The sequence below is a fragment of the Helobdella robusta genome (assembly GCF_000326865.2).
Source record: "Helobdella robusta unplaced genomic scaffold HELROscaffold_1, whole genome shotgun sequence".
Lineage (NCBI taxonomy): Eukaryota > Metazoa > Annelida > Clitellata > Rhynchobdellida > Glossiphoniidae > Helobdella > Helobdella robusta.
Genome location: NW_008703570.1, coordinates 11,380,179 through 11,397,806, shown reverse-complemented (window position 1 = coordinate 11,397,806; position 17,628 = coordinate 11,380,179). Strand labels below are relative to the sequence as shown.

General features: G+C 30.9%; 2 protein-coding genes across 2 annotated transcripts; one reads left to right on the top strand and one right to left on the bottom strand.

The window, feature by feature from the left end:
- Positions 1 to 6,721: 6,721 nt before the first annotated feature.
- On the bottom strand, positions 6,722 to 9,640 carry HELRODRAFT_159579 (hypothetical protein; the record flags this gene model as incomplete). The annotated part of the gene is made up of 2 exons (XM_009011457.1): positions 6,722 to 8,890; positions 9,044 to 9,640. The coding sequence occupies 2 exons, from the start codon at positions 9,638 to 9,640 to the stop codon at positions 6,722 to 6,724; spliced, it is 2,766 nt and encodes a 921-aa protein (XP_009009705.1).
- A 3,317-nt stretch (positions 9,641 to 12,957) lies between these two features.
- HELRODRAFT_159578 (hypothetical protein) lies at positions 12,958 to 17,149 on the top strand (the record flags this gene model as incomplete). Its single annotated transcript, XM_009011456.1, has 2 exons — positions 12,958 to 14,552; positions 16,927 to 17,149. 2 exons carry the CDS (start codon positions 12,958 to 12,960, stop codon positions 17,147 to 17,149), a joined length of 1,818 nt encoding a protein of 605 aa, XP_009009704.1.
- Positions 17,150 to 17,628: the final 479 nt, after the last annotated feature.

Here is a 17,628-nt window from a genome sequence, read left to right as displayed (position 1 = left end):
AACAGTATGTATACATGTATAAATGAAAAAAACATCAAATGTTAAAGAAAGTGGTAAATTTGAGCGTGCGTGTGTGCATGTGTGTGTGTTTGTTTGTTTGCAGTGCATTTGCTAGAGTGCATGTTTGGTTCAGCTCTGTGCATTCATGTATCAAATAACATGAATTGTTTATATACTGAGTCTGCATGATGAAAATGGGTAGGAGTGAGTGATGCAGTTGCATGAAAATGTCAATGAGATGGATAGTAAAAATAATGATGGAGGCAATGGAGATAAAAATTACTATGATGATGATGATGATGATGAACATGATATGGGCGATGATGATGATGATGACGATGTTAATGATAATGGTATAGATGGTGATGATGAAACAAATGACCATTACAATGATGAAAAAATTATGGTAGCCAATGTTGGTGATGTAGGAAATAATGATAGTGAAAAGAAATAATAATAACCATGATGGTAATCTTGACAGAGCTGGTGATGATAGGTTGATATTGTAAACAATGATAAACAAACAGTTGAGTTCAATGCAATGAAGAATGAATCATGATAAACATTAAGTAATAATTTATAACCATAATTAAACAAATGATTATGTAATTGTACTGTGATATGCCATTGTAAACATTTTTTTTAAATAATATTGATATATTTCACTACACTTGTTTATCTTTTTATGTTTATTATATATTCATAATATTTATATGAATGTATTATATTAAACATTATTGTTGATCTTTCTCATGTTATACCTGTCACATTTTCAAATAATATTTTAAAATAATGAATAACAACAAATAACCAAAGACATTTTTGGTATCCTATTAAAGTATTAATCATTAATGATTAATATTAATCTATGTTCAAAATAATTCAAATTTCCACAAAACTTTTAAATATTTTGTTTTATTGTGACTTAGTTACTTAACAAAATCATTTAGCAAGCATGGGAATTTTATTTTGAAATGTGAATTTAATTGAAAAGTCATGTGAACTATACCCATATCAAATTACATTACACCACAATATAATAACATATAAATAACTATAAATAACATATAACTTCACAATTTCACACTCAAGTCAACACAGAAAGTTTTCCTTCTCACTCATTTTCTTTGCTTAGCTTACTCATGCTTACTAACATAACAAATCTTTATGTACATATTGATGAAAATTTAATTAAAAATTTAAAATACTGGAGTTTGCCCTTATGGTTTTTTTTAACTTTTTAACTTATCTTTTTTTTAGTTAAGCATCAATCATGGAATGTCATTTAAATAAAGTGGATAAAGTTCAATAAATCATATCGTCACCTACGAGATTCACGAGTTCTAACACGGACATGTAAAATCAGTGACAAGAAAACGTAGATTAAGAGCACAAACAAAATTTAAAATAAAAAACCAACCTCGATGCAGAAATATCAAGGAAGCGCGAAAAGAGAATTTAAATTCTTGTTATTAACTGATCTAACGCTTAAAAATTTGCAATAATGAATCAAATACTGCGTAACAAACGCCACATCACATCTTTATCGCGAAATGTTCTCAAACTCCGGTCTGGTGATCTGCTATATTAACATGTGTACGCGTGTTTGTTTGTAGCATGTGAACGGAATAGATTCCAAGAAAAGAACTTCGTTTTGAAGACATTTAAACAATAAAATTAAACAGCTCCGTTTTCTAAAATTTATTGACCGAAATGCGTGCAACAAACAGATGAATAATACGAAAATTAACTTAATTAACATTAAATTATCATTAAATTAACATAAAATAAAATATGAACATTCATGGAACATAATAAATAGTTCTATTCAAAAAAATAATATGTAAAAAATGAGATGCGATATAGTTACGTAAAAAATATGGTATATATAGTTAATAGTCATCTATTTATATAATATCCGTCTACATTAGATGACAAAGTCGGCTGATTGTGATAACAAATTGGAATAAAAACTGTGAAGATAATGATAATGTTCATCACCATGATAAAAATGATGCTAATGATATTGGTGATTGTGCTCTTGATGATTTAATGATGATGTTGATAATGATGACAGGCAAAATTTTGGGCGGGTGGCGTGATGGCTCAATGGTTAAAGGCGCCTGGTCTTGCTATTGCAATGACTGGGTTCGAATACAAAGAGATCCCCGCCAATCATATGCGATGTGTATGATGCGTGCACGCGTATTCATATAGGCTGTGTGTGTTTGTCGTTGAAACCTCTGAGGCAAACGCAAAAGAGAAAGATTAACCTTTAACCTTTTGGGAAAAGCGATTATGACCTATGATAAAAAGAAGAAAACGAACATGATACATGCGAAACATGGTAAAATATAAATATTTATTATAAATAAATCAACATCATTAGATGAAATGTTTAATTGAAGCTAACTTCAAATAATATCCCTATGCAGAGGCGTCATTTGAGGGGAGGCAGGGGGGGGCAATTGCCCCCCCCCAAGAAATCAAAATTCTAAATTTTTATGACAAAATTGCAAACACTATAAAATAATTATATACAATTATATAATTTATTATAATTATATATACAAAATATTGTGCATTTTGAATTTTTAAATGTCAAGCGCTATACAATTTATTTCATTTGTTCCTACAAAAATTCATGTTCTGTTTTAAATTATAAAAGTGTTAATTTTAAATTCTTTGTAAAAAGGATATATATAGGATATATAATTTAGTAATTTTAAAACTTAAAAAAATTTTGAAATTTTAAAAACTTTAAAAATGTATAATTTATTATAATGTTGCACTGACGAGACTAGGTAGTGGAAATAGTACTATATGCATACATGTAGATAATGACATCTTCTGTAAATAGGAATTTTGTTAATAGCATTAACAAGTTAAGTTTAGTAGATCGGAGAATTATTCGAAGAATCGAGAAACTATCATATAGATTAAGTACTGTAAGAAACGCCGTGATCTTTATTAATAATATATATATATATATATATATATATATATATATATATATATATATATATATATATATATATATATATATATATATATATATATATATATATATATATATATATATATATATATATATATATATATATATATATATATATATATATATATATATATATATATATATATATATATATATATATATATATATATATATATATATGTTACATGCTAAGTCATAGACCACAAAAGTTCGCCCCCCCAACCAAAATCTGAAATGACGCCCCTGTCCCTATGTAAGTATATACTCATTTTAGTTAATTCTACATAAGCCAAATGAAAAAATATATAAAATAAATAAAAATAAAAAAAAAGGATTAGAGAAACCACACTTTAAAAACTTAACAAAAAAAGCGTGCAATTTTTTTAACCTAACAACGATTAAAAGAATGAATAAAAGGACGAAAAGTGCAATAACATAGATAGCCGAAAATTACTACTCAAGAATTTAACGATGACTTCAAAATGAACACAAAGACGATATCAAAATAACATTGAAAACAGCTTAATTATAATCATACTTATTTTTAAAATCTATCTACTAAGAAACTCAGTTACTAAAAAATTACTAAATTACCGTGATTATGATAGACAAATGCCCTAAGTAGTGTGTGTTTGTGTGTGTGTTAAAATTATTGAATTTTTCGAGGTAGGAGACATCTTAAAACAAGGCATTATTAATTGAGAAAAGCATTTTTATCCAACAATTCAATGATGATAATAGTAATAATAATAATAATAATTATTATTATTATTATTATAAGGTTTTCTATGCATGCACATCATTTAAATAGTATTAAAATCGTCTGAAAATGAAATGGAAATATGAAATTGTATGAAAGAAATTGGACAGATGTAGATGGTAATGAATTAAAAAATCTGTTAACGGAAAAAAAATCTCAAAGCTGACAAAAAAAAAGATTCGTAACAAATTTTCAAATGTAAATCATTAGCAAACACGAGTGAAAAATGTTGTTCAAATATCAAATTAGCGAATAGCAAACACAGACAGTTGGATACATCAAAAGAGCGGAACAACAGCAACAACACACAAAAACACGATTATGTAGAATATAACACTCCATAAAATACAGCATACAAAAGATAAAAAATTATATTAAAACACGTAGAACAGATACAAAATGCATATCATTTATTTATTATGTATTATTATTGAAAATTTTACAAAAAAATTAACTGAAATTTTTAAAAATTGACTAAAGAGCTAGCTGACGCAAGAAAAAGAAAGTGTTTCAATTCAAGTGGACAGTTAACTGATGTTGTTTAACTGGCTCGTTGAAAATATTTTTTCAAAAGTTTTAAATCTTGCAAAAAAATAACTGAACAACAAACTGAAACGCTCTCAAATAAATAAATCTACATTGGATTGTGCATAATTACGAGCTGCTTGTAAGATATCTACGAGTTATTAATATTATATTTAATAAAATCATTTTTTAAAAAAATAATGAAAATCAATCATATAACCATAATAAATAACGCTCAACAATAAATACTACCAGATACTTCAAATAGATGCATGAAATGACCGTGAAATTGAATAAAAAAACTTAACGATTAGTTATTTAATCTTAAGATATGGTAAAGATCTGTTAGAACTCACTCCAACATCCAATCTCAACATAAATTTATCTGACTATGTTCAGCTTAGAGTATAACGCAGTTAAAAAGAATAATAAAAACAAAACAATAAGAAAAAATAAATAAATAATCATTTCCGAGATATGATTGATGAAATTTTGAAATTGATGAAATTTTGAAAAAAAACCACTTGAAAATTATAACTACATTTATGAAGAGTAACTTAAGTGTGACTGACATCCTCAACTAAAAACATCAGACATTTCAAAAATTTCAAAATAAAAAAACATAAAAATTAAAACGTATTCGAGAGAGAGAGAGAGAGAGAGAGAGAGAGAAAGAGAGAGAGTTTACAAACACAAACATATATCTAACGCCGTTCAAAATAAAATATATCTAAAAAAATACACCGCAATTTTAATAATCTACGCAAGAAAATTTCATTAAAGCTTATTATTCCGTTATTATCATTACAATGTGATTATTACTATGTATTAGGTTATCATTCTTCTAGCACGTCAAGTCTCACTCACTCTCACTCACTCACTCACTCACTCACTCACTCACTCACTCACTCACTCACTCACTCACACACACACAAACTCACAAATAATGATACTGAAAATCATTCTAATCATTATACAGCAAATATACTACTCGAATCAGTATACCTATTTCACATAATCGGAGCTTATCCTGTGAAAACATTTTTATACACACAATCTAAAACTTAATTCGCAATTCACATTATGTGTGTGTGTGTGTGTGTGTGTGTGAAAATGTGCTTGTGTATAAGTGTGTGCGTGTGTATATGCGTAAAATTGATAAATGTTCACATTCAACGGGGAAATTATTCATCCTAGTATGAAAAAAATAAAATAACAAATTTATCACTATCCCAATTGTACCTAGGTACTAGAGGGCTTCCAATCATTAATTCATTCCTTAATTCATACATACATGTATGCATGGATACATAAATTTATTCATTCATTCATTCAATCATTCATATATTCATTCATTATATTCTGACATAAAAATAAAATTGTTAAGTGTTATTATAAATTACACACACACAAACATGCATGCACACACACGCAAACACAACGGCACTCGTGCACACAAACAATTTAATTTAACCATAAAAATAACAACAACAACAATGATAATGACAAATAATAAAAATGTACAGAGTTAAAAATAACTAATAACTTGACTCATAACCAATAAAAATTGCGTGTGTTTGCGTAGGTGTGTGTGTGTGCGTGCGTATATCTGTGTGTGTGTGTGTATGTGTGTTTGCGTGTAGGTGTCTATGTATGTAAGTAACGAACAACGATCAAAATGGGAGATAATAATAGCCTTAAGGAAATAACACGCTTTAAACCAAGAAGTAAAATTAATTAACATGTCATTGAGGAAGGTGATGACGACGACGACAACGCAGATGATTTTGATAGGAATAAACGTAATGGCGATGATGATAACATGTTATCTCGCCATGATCGCGATGATAAAAACAATTAATCAGGAATAAAACAGGTAAAAATTGAATAAAGAAGATTGATCGTGTAAAAACGACCCGTGATATTCGCAAATACGATGGAAAACAATAACATAAATTTGTAGATTCTATAGATGCGTTCATTATGCTGATTATCATAAATATTAAAAATGTTATACATAACAATTAAATATAATAACAATATAACAACAACAATATTAATAACAAAACTAAACATCAGTAACTAACTGGACGTTGTACAAATTAAACTCATTAATAACATAGATAAGATGGATAATTAGACCATTTAGTATGAAACAATTTATTATTTGGCAGTTCACAAAATCAGCCAAGTGTGTGTGTGTGTGGTGTGGCGTGTGTGTGGTGTGGCACGTGTGTGTATTCAATATATGACTAGATCTAAAGTTAATAAACTTGATTTGTAAGAAACCTCCACTAAGAAAAAGTAGAATTGAATAAATTTTAACTTTGGCATATGAATTGACAAAATGCCAAAAATAAAACACTGTGGGTTGTGTCAGAAATATTTTTTAGTTTCCTAAGGCTAGCTAACTGGGTAATATGTAGTAAGCTGTGAGCCTATCCCTCAATAAATTGCCATTTCAAAATGGGCTTGAGTTTTATAGTGAAAGATAGATGGGGATTGTCCTGCCATGGATGTTGCTGAAGTGGTTGTTGTTGTAGTTCATGCTGTTGTTGTAATGATTGGTGTTGCAGTTGTTTGTGTTGTAGTAACTGTTGACAATGATGTACTGGAGAATTTTGTAGTTGAAGTTTATCCTGTTGTTCTGGAAGAAACTGTTGAAAATACAGTTGTTGTCTATATTGAGGGTTTTGAATAAGTTCAGTATTTTGCTGGTGTTGCATTTGCTGATGAGACGCAACTTTCTGTGGCTCCTTTAATGCAGTGACGTCAAAATCGAGACAATGATCACGCTGGTTATTAGTTGCACCATCATTACACTGAACATTGGAGACAGCAACGACATTATCGGCGCTGTTGTGGGCATCGTTGAATGTATTTGAAGCCTTTGTTACTTGATCACATCTGCTTTCAGTCAGAGATTCACTCAAATCGGGTAGAAATATACCAGAATCATTAGTCGACGATGACGTCGGTGACAACAATGATGACGTAATCGTCTTTGTCATCATCATCGTCATCGCCATCTCTGTATCATCACCCTCCTTATTAGATGTTATTGGGGAATTGTTTATATCATTTTTAATGTCTCTATTATCATCCACATTATCATTAATATCACATTTCTCGCATCTAATATCCTCATCATCACCATCAGTGTTTACAATATTTTCACGAAGATTAAAATTTATGCTATTATTATAATCGTTGTTATTACCATTATTATTATTATCATTGTTGTTATTATTATTACAAAACAAAGGCACAAGTTTTTCATCATTATCATCAGTATACATTTGAGAGTCAATTAAGTCATTATTGTTATTATAATTATATTTGTTATTATTATTGTTATTGTTGCTATTAATAGCATATACATCCCTGTTACTAAAATTAGAACGTAGATCGTCATCTCCTCTCACACAAAAACGATCATTCATGTGATAACTTTTACTGTGTAATGTGACATTTTTTATTTTATGACAAATGTCACTGACAACATAACTACCATCATCATTAGCAAACTCATCATTATTATCATCATTTCCAACATCATCTCCGCCAACGACATCATCATTGTTTTCAACATTTAAATCATCATCACCTTCATTCATTTTATTATCAGCACGGTCACAAACATCATAAGAAACGTTCATATCAGTAGCATCATTAACATCATCATCATTAGCTTCATCATCAACCTTATCATTACATTGAACAACACCATGTTTATCATCACCAACACCCCCAACAAATGCCACGTTATCATTGTTTAAACTTTCTGAACAAACCATACTCCTACCGTCATATTCAAACAAACCACTATCATTACTATTACTACTACTCAAGATTTTATTCATGACCTTCCCAAGGTCACTACTACTATCATTACCTTTATTATTTAAAGATTCATAATTATTACTGTTATAATTAATATAATTATATTCTTCATTGTGACTCCTATTCTCATTAACATTATCAAATTCTTTCTTGTAGTTGCTCCAATAATCTAAAGGATTATTATAAGTACTATTATTATCAATTTTATTAATATTATTATTACTATTATTGGAGTAATTATTTTCAGAGTGACAACAAAGAAGCTCATTTTTTCCACCCATGATGTTAATTATATCATTGTTGGAAATTCCAGATTTTTTTGTTTCACTTTCATGTAATGTTTCCTTTTCTAATTTGTCATTAACATCCTCAACACCTACCATGGTTTTGCCACGATTTTCATCCTGTACATCTTCATCATTATTACTACAAATTTCATGGAGCCCTATCTCTTTGTTATCATCACCACCACCATCATCATCATCATCATCATTCGTTGGTGAACTATCATCATTGATGATTTCGATGGTGGAATCAGTAACGAATTGAAAATTTTGGCCAGTTATTTTTACGACATCAGTCCTTAAAAATGATCCATCATTTGTGTCAAATTCATCATCAATCAGGCAGTTAGAACCCTCATCTTCATCATCACCGTCATTACCATCTTCACTGTTGTAATTGTTTTTATTGAATCCAGTAGAGGAAACAGTTGCATTATCATTTCCATTGAGATCCAGGCTCTCATCAACACTGATTTCTTCCTTATTAGATTCATCATCACTCAGTTGTTTTTCCTGAAGTAACTTTACCATCATCACATTAATCATGTCATCATCATTGTCTTCATCATCATCATCATCACCATTGTCATCCTCATCGTTGACATCGTTGTTGTATTCATCGCTGTAACAAACCCTCACACAGTTCGACTTCTCGTCTGATGCACTGTCGTTGAGGTCGTTGTTATTGTTGATCACATCCTCATTGACATCATCAATCCAATCATTGATTGAAGATTCATCTGAATCCTCAAAACTGTCAAACAGTTCCATGTCATCCATCGTGGCCAATGGTGCTATGAGGTTCCTAGATGATGATGTTGAAATGTTCTTCTTCAGCATTATGATTGGTATGTCGCTTTGAATGTTATCTAAGATGAACAAGTTATCCCCATCATCCGACTCTTCTGGGGAACTGACACATTGATGATAACTGTGCGAATTATTTAGAGAAGTTTTTTTGTTGAGGAAATTCGAAAGTTTCCGCAGTGGGGACCTGAGGGCGGAAAAACGAGAATGGTCATCATTGAGAATTGTCTGACCGACCTCGTAGCCATCTTCGAACACGTCTGCAGTTTCTTTAAAACAAACTCTTCGTTTGATCTTTGAATTGTTGTTTAAACTATTAATGCTGCTACCTGAATCAGTGCGCCTGATGACGGCGTTAATGCCGCCGGACCGCAAAATTGGCTTAAATTCGATCGCCTCGTTCGAATGCATCGATGCATTCATTTTGGCTTTTTTGGTTATAGTTCGTATAAAATGGCCACATTTTTATAAAACAACTTAAAATTTGTAAGCCATCTCTTTTGAGTAAAAAGCTCCTAACTTAAAAAAATTGTATCGCCTTTTTTAAAAACAAGTTAACATAAAAACTAAAAGTAAATGATTTAGAAATGTGTAAACAAGTACGGTGTTCAGGTATCTGGATAGGATTCAATTTCTGATTAAAGTTTATAGAGGCTTGGGCAGCATTCACGTCACGCATTCATCATAATTGATACAAGAAACCTTAAGATAATGATATCCATAGAAGCTTAAATGCAATATAATAATATATAATAATGTTGCTTCCAATCCAAGTCCCAACTCAACTTTGCGATAACATAGTTCATAGTATAGTATAACATAGTAACATAGTTCAATTCCTACGTGTTATTTATTGATGACACTACTTTAATTACGTCATTGCCTTATTTTATTCTCTTTATTATAAACTTTAGCTGAAGCAGAAACAGCTATTGAAGTCACATATCCATTATAATTTGGGGTATAGTGAATATCGTATCAGTCTGTTTGGATGATTGGTTCAAGCCAGTGGGAGTGCATGTTTTCAGGGTTAAAGTTATATCTCATTCTGAATTAAATTTTTCTCACAGTTTCGGTACTAAGACACAAAGTTTAACCAAATTTTATTGTTGTGGGGAGTTGAAACGGTTGAAAATTATATCGAGATTTTGTTTTCTTTCAACCCAACCCGCGCTACATGAGAACGTTATGTTATTGTTTAAATCAAGTGCTTCATTTCATTTAATGGTAGAAATTAGTCTAACTAACAAAGCGGTTGGTGACTGGTAGGATATGCAAAACATAAATATAACAATAATTGGTCCGACGCGATAATAACTAAAAATATTAAAAAGTCTACCATAAACGAGAATAACAAAGTAAAAATAATTCATGCTACAGAATGAGATATAATTGTAATTAATTAATGTATGGATATATGTGAGTAGTAATTAAATTAAATGATTTTTATATTGTAATTATCTTAATTTTCTTCAATTACTTTCTCTTACAAAACCTCGTTTTCGATTAATACAGTACATCTATCATGAATTAAACTTTTGATGCAAGTTACTCATTATTTTTAATCCTCTGACATCGTGCAGTTTATTTAAAAGCGATGTTTATCATCTTGACAAGCGAAATCTTAAAAATATTTTGGGTGAATTTTTTTTACTTAACTGATCAAACGACTGGTTGGTTGGTTGCATCGTTGATTGGTTGGTTAGACGATTAGTTGGTTGATAAATTTATGATTAGTGAATTAACGAAAGAGTACGTCGTAGGTTTATTCAATTATGACACGATACTCACACACGAATTTAAAAAAATCTAATAAATCTCATATTTTCAAAACAATGCGCGTAAAACAACCACGTAAAAATGATTAACCTTGCAAAAGAATTAAGAATTTACGTCCCATAATGCATTAGCATTCAATATAATTTGTGATAGGTCCCGCTATTGTATAAAATTCATGTCAACATTTTTACATAGAGCAGTGAATCTATAGAAATGCGTTAATGTAATTTATGGTGTTTCGTTGTTTAGCACGATGTAGGAAGTGCATGTTGTATTACTCGCCTTGTTCATATTGCTGTCGTGGTATATAACAGTTATACAATAACCGTTAGTAAAATCAAGGCAGATGCTTTCACGTTTTTTTTAGTTTTACAATGACAATTGAATTTGAATATTTATGAATTGAGAATTTAATTTGAATAAAACAATGCTGGTTTTTAATATGTAAATCATATTAAAAACCAGCATTGTTTTGTTAACATTATTTTCACGGTTATGATAGAGGTAGGATACACTAAGTGAATAATTCAAGTGACTGAAAGAGCTGGCCTCTCAAGATGTTTTTACAGCTTAATGTAATCGATAAAAAAGTTAGCGCAACTCCTGCTTATGGCATAAATGTTTTTTCCAGCATGTGATCAATATTTGGCGATTTAATAAAAAATGCACAAAACCTAATTTAACGTGAAAAAATTGTTGGGTCAAATTATGTTTTGAAACCTTTTTAGAAATTTTAAGTAACTATGAATTTAACATTCTTTTGTTTTTTTCTGCCAGATTTTCGGTAAAAAGCGTCAATACATATAAAATTCAACACAATAATTGTAAGTACATGGTTTTTACCATATAAAAGTTTTATTATATATTTAAGATATTTATTATTACCAGTAAAACTGGTGTGTTCATCACGAAACCATCAAATGCAGCCGTAAATAAAACTGCACACAGTTGAACAATGAAAGCTCATTAATGTTGATGTTGAATCATCATTTTTTCATCTGAAAATTCATGTTTCGACTAATATTGAAACGAAATATATTCAAAGTTGATAAATTTAGCATTTGTCGCGTGTAAATTAACGTAAAACCAGTTATAATAAATTCACAACGTTACATATAGATCTTTAATGAGTGTATAGTGTGGCAGTGTCAGGTTTAATATTATAAATCTTTCCTGTTTATTTTCATACTTTGTGAAGACAAATCCGTAAACCTCCCTGGTAGCGAGACGACAATATTATTTCAGTACTTCCTAGATGGGTGGTTTTACAACCTGTCTACAGGCTACTCTCCTCTAATCTCACGAAAATTGTTGGGAAAGGTAATTACTCGCGAAGGTTATTTCATGTTGACTCTTCTGCTACTACATCTCTTTTTTCGTTAATTACTCTTTGAAAATAAAACTCTTGCAAACAAAAAAAATTGACTAAATGAAAAGTAAGAAGTAAATGAGAACATGAAATAGATAAAATGTATAAATAAAGTATATGGTTATATACGATCTAGCACAAATGTTTACTAGCGAGCATTCACATATTTGTTTGCATACATAAAAATAAATAAGCACACGCATATAAAGAAACAAATAAATAATAATAAGATGACATGTAGTTAATTGATTTAATTATTCATACTCCGTTTCAGATAAAAGCTATGCAATTCTAAAGCTTATAACGTAAAACACTGCCTGTATATATAGCACTCATCAACTAAACTAATATTACATACGTACACATACAAATAATTATACATTTACATGTGTATATGTTTATATTGATTATATTTATATAATAACTCTAGCATAATGAATTGTTTTATATAAAAACAACCAATAGCTGAAATATTCTAAATGGAATTCACACTCGTGTGGGACACCGTTGGTGACGACGCGTAAACTTTACTGGTGTATATGTAGCAATAATTTGTTTTTTTTTATTAATTTTTAATTATAATTCAGTTAAAATGAATAATAAAGAAATACAAGAAACTTGTAAGATGATAATTTGTACGTTGTGCGGCGCTACAATTAGAGACCCGGTTACGAATGCGAATTGCTTCGACGTTTTTTGCAAATTTTGCATTGAGGATTATTTTGAAAAATTCACTTCCTATCAGTCATCGTTGAAGTCGTCTAAAAACGTTGGTGCGAATGTCACTTGCCCTGTTTGCGGAAAAGTTTTCCATCATTTATCTTTGGTGACAGGATTTCACAAAGATAATCCTGTCTTGAAATTCATTCAAAAAAAGTCGATGGATGGCCTATTAACTGACAAAGTCAGGATAAAAAATTATGTTGTAGAATCTACAGACAAGTTGACGAGGAGCGAAAGTGCTTTGAAGGACATTATACTGCGGATAAACTATCTACATGATCAAAAGGTTAAAGATTTAGATTTTATGAAACAAAAAATTAACGGAATTGTAAATGAGGCGATTCAAAATATTAAAAACGCAGGCAGTAAACTCTTCTCACAAATCGACAATATAAAAAGTATCTTCATGCATTCCATAAATGCCATAAAACAGTATTGTGAGCTTGTTCAGTCGAGCGCTAGCAAACTCTTAACGTCGTTAATGATCAACTATACTGACTCAGTGAATGAAGTATTCGCTGGATTGAATGTGGAAAAAATTTTGAAACGTGCCAGTGAAATTAGCAAGCAGCCAGAATTAATCAGCATTCCTCCTACAGTGATGGCTAAATATTCTTTTGAATACTCGTCTGCCTCCGCCGGTAGCCTAGGGGAGCTACGTCAACTGCCTGATCCTTACGTTTTACCTGAAAAACTTTTTCATGAGAATAATTTGTCTAAAGAGAAATCGTCGTCAAAATTATCTCCCGTGTCAAATTCCGTTGCGATGGGAGTGCGGAGGAAATGGTCAACATGTCTTCGAGATGCCAGCCATCATTCCTCCAAACCGTCGGGTGTTTGTTTTTTCAACTCGAATCAAAACGTGGCGGTTACCGAAATGGCAAAAGGTACGTTGCTTTCTTTAAGCACAACTGACGGTAAAGTTGTTGAAACGATAATTAACAAACAGAATTTTTATCCACTTGGCTTAACTAGATTAGAGACGTCTGGTGAATTTGCTACAATTGACAAAAATTCTAGAACCGTTAGTGAAGTTAGAAACAAATTTCTTAAACCCGTAAAAACGATCTTCAATTTGCCTCAAGCTCTTGGCTATTACAATGAAATGTTTTTTGTAACAGATTCTCACAGAAAAAGTTTGACATGCCTAAATCGGAATGGAAGAATAAACTGGCTGATTGGAAATCGTGAAGAAAATTTTTTTAGCTCTCCAAATTATTTATCAGTTTGCCACAAACATCATCGAATTTTTGTGTCCGACGAAAATTGTTTGAAAATTTTTGACACTAAAGGTAATCACGTAAAGAGTGTTTCTGACCCGAAATGGCAACTGAAAGGATCTTGTGTCGACTCGTGTGGTAATGTTATTGTCGTCGAGGACTCAAGAAACCGTTTGATGAAATTTGACCAAAATGGGGAGTACGTTAACGATCTTCCGGCAAGTCTGAACTTCAGAAGCGCAAGGTATGTCACGCTGTCAGATGATGACAGAAGTTTGTGTCTCATTGAAGCGGAAGGAAATGTGGTGATGTTTGATCTTTATTGACACGTCATCATCATTATCATTGAACCGTCGTCATCGTTTTAAACATCTCATCATTATCTGTGGCATTTATATCATCATCACCGCCCTCATCATCTGCAACCTTTGCGTCCGTCTTCATCATCTTCATCACGTTTCATGTCACGTCTCATAAAAGCGACTAACTCAAGGCATTAAAAAGAATATATTATAGAATGATAATATACATATACATTGTTATATATGAAAGACCGTGCATTAATATATATATACTGAACTTGACCACTTCGTAGAAGAAAGATTGACAACCAATGGTAAATGTGTGTGTGTATGTGTGTGTGTGTGTGTGTGTGTGTGTGTGTAGTGTGTGTGTACTGTCCTATACTGTACTGTATGTACTTTTTACGTACAAAGGATTAAAATATTATATAACAAATTTATTCACTTATTCTGAATGTTTTTCATGCAATAAATAAGATTTACTCGTTAACTCTCAACGCAACTCATATTATTTACACTATTACACAGCTGTAAAAAGTAAGTTAAATAAATCAGTTTTGACAGCGATACTTTATGAACTATTACATTTTCAAACCTTTTCAACTAATTGAATGATAATTAAAGATTATAAATCATATTTTTGTCACAATTTTTCATTCTGTAACTTTCGTGTGAAGCAATAGTAGGTACCTACATTACTCTCGTGGCGGTAACCTATGAAATAAAATATTTTCAGTCAACTTTTTTTGTCAAGTGCCTCAAAACTAAGCGTATGTCTTGTTTATTTAATATGTGAAATATGCTGTGTGTGTGTATGTGTGTGTGTGTGTGTGGTGTGTGTGTGTAATGTGTGTGTGTAAATGTGTGTGTGTTATGTGTGTACGTGCGGATGTTAACTAATTTGCATACATCTTTTATTATAGTGAGTAGTATTGAAATGCTCTTATTTTAAGACTTGAGCTAATTTTTATTTTTGTTGAAAAATTGAAATGCTACATTCTTCCCAGAAAGTTCAATAATGTATCTAATGAGGTATTAACTGTAAAAAATAGTGGAATTACTGTTATTGAATAAATTTTTTAGCATTTGGGTTGCTGTATATTTTTGCAAATTTTATTACAATTGTTTTAGATTTGTAATAAAGTAAAACAAATAAAATGTATTTTTAATTCTTCAAAAAACTTAATTGAATCGTGACGTTGTTACACTGGTGGCCTAGCGATTAAGGTTGCATGGTTCTGTCTCGCAAGTGTATACAGTGACCGGGTTCGATTCGAATACGACAAAACAATTCCCGCCTTTCACATGCTTCGTGTGTGATGCGTCGTTTAGCACGTATTCATGTGTGTTGCTTGTGTTGTGTGTTGTTGATTGCTCTGAAGCTGAACCTAGGAAGAGTGTCACGGACCTTTAATCTTTTAGCATGATGAATGACATTTGCACGGTGCAGTGCAATGCAAGCCTGCATATATTTTAATGCAATTGAGTTACATTCTAGCTAGATCCAAGATCCAACGTTAATTATTTCTAAGTATTAGAGTGAACATATAATTATGTAAAAGAATGTAAAGTTTGAGCAATAAGCGATGCATACTTCAAATTTAAACGCTTTTAAAGTCGGTCGTAATAGTTGAAATTAAGTGAACCAGTGAAGTAACATTTTTCGATTCAATTAATGTTCACAACAAATTCTCAAATGATTATGAATTTATATAATTATCACCAAATTATTTTTATTTTTCATCGTTTCGTCATTAATGTGAATCTATTTATTTGAATGTGAATCGAATTTAATGTGGTTAATATTTAATACGACGCATGTATGACGTGACACGGCCGTAGTTAATGCTACGTAGGAGTTTTTTCATTGCTAGTTCAGTGTCAATCACCCGAATGTGGTGATTTATTAAACAAATTATTGCCGGTTCACTCACCTAATCGTCATAAACAAACAGCAGTTAATAAAATAAATTGTGTTAAGTGATCGTACTAAGTGCAAATAAATAAAAATCTCATTTCATTAAAACTTGTCATTAAATCTGTACAATTTCGTCATTTGAAGGTCGTTGAAGAAAGTCTATAAGCAGGCGAACATTTTTTGGCATTCCATTTTGGTGGGTGCACTGCACAGAACTATGTGTATATAAGATCAGTGAGTGGATGGTATTGCAATGGAGTTAATTACACGTGAAACTAAAAAATGACAACCACACAACTTTGCAAAGGTTTGGTCTCAATCAATCAATCAATCAATTAGCTTATAAAGCGCTATTTCCGCGATGTTCAACAGCGCTCCTCAATGAATTTTGAAAACAGATGGGTCTTGAGATCCGCTCTGAACTTCGCAAGTGATGGAGAAATAGTTAGAGAAGTAGGTAGAGAGTTCCAGAGAAAAGGACCAGAAAAAGCAAAAGCAGATTTGGCAAAAGAGTGTTTAACACGAGTTAAGAAAAAGCGAGAAAAAGAAGACGATCGTAAACCGGGGCGTTTAGGTTCAATTAATATATCTGATAAGTACTTAGGAAATAATTTAGATTGAGACTTATACATGAACGTGCAAATTTTAAAAATTATTCTATAAGTCTCATAAGATAATTTGTGAAACAATTTTACGTTGTACACAGCATCGCCCTGTATCGTTTTTTGAATACACTCGACGAAAATCTTGCTCAGCGATTAACAAAACTTTTAATCGTTTACTATATAAAGTGGCATCTGCTATTTGAATGTTTCCAGTATAAAATAAAATACCATATGTGACGTTAACGACGCCTTTGTTTCCAGTATAGTGTATAATCAGAAGGATAAAATGGATCAATTCTAATCTCAAATTCAACGGTCAGTTGTTTTTAAACAGCTGACCAGTGACCACGTCTACAAGCATTGCCATTTTTATAGTCTGACGGAATAGAATGCCAAGTATGACATAAAGAAAATGTAAGATTTTTAATAATCTGATTTTATAGGTTGATTTATTTGATATATTTTATTCTTCATATATGGATATATATATAAATT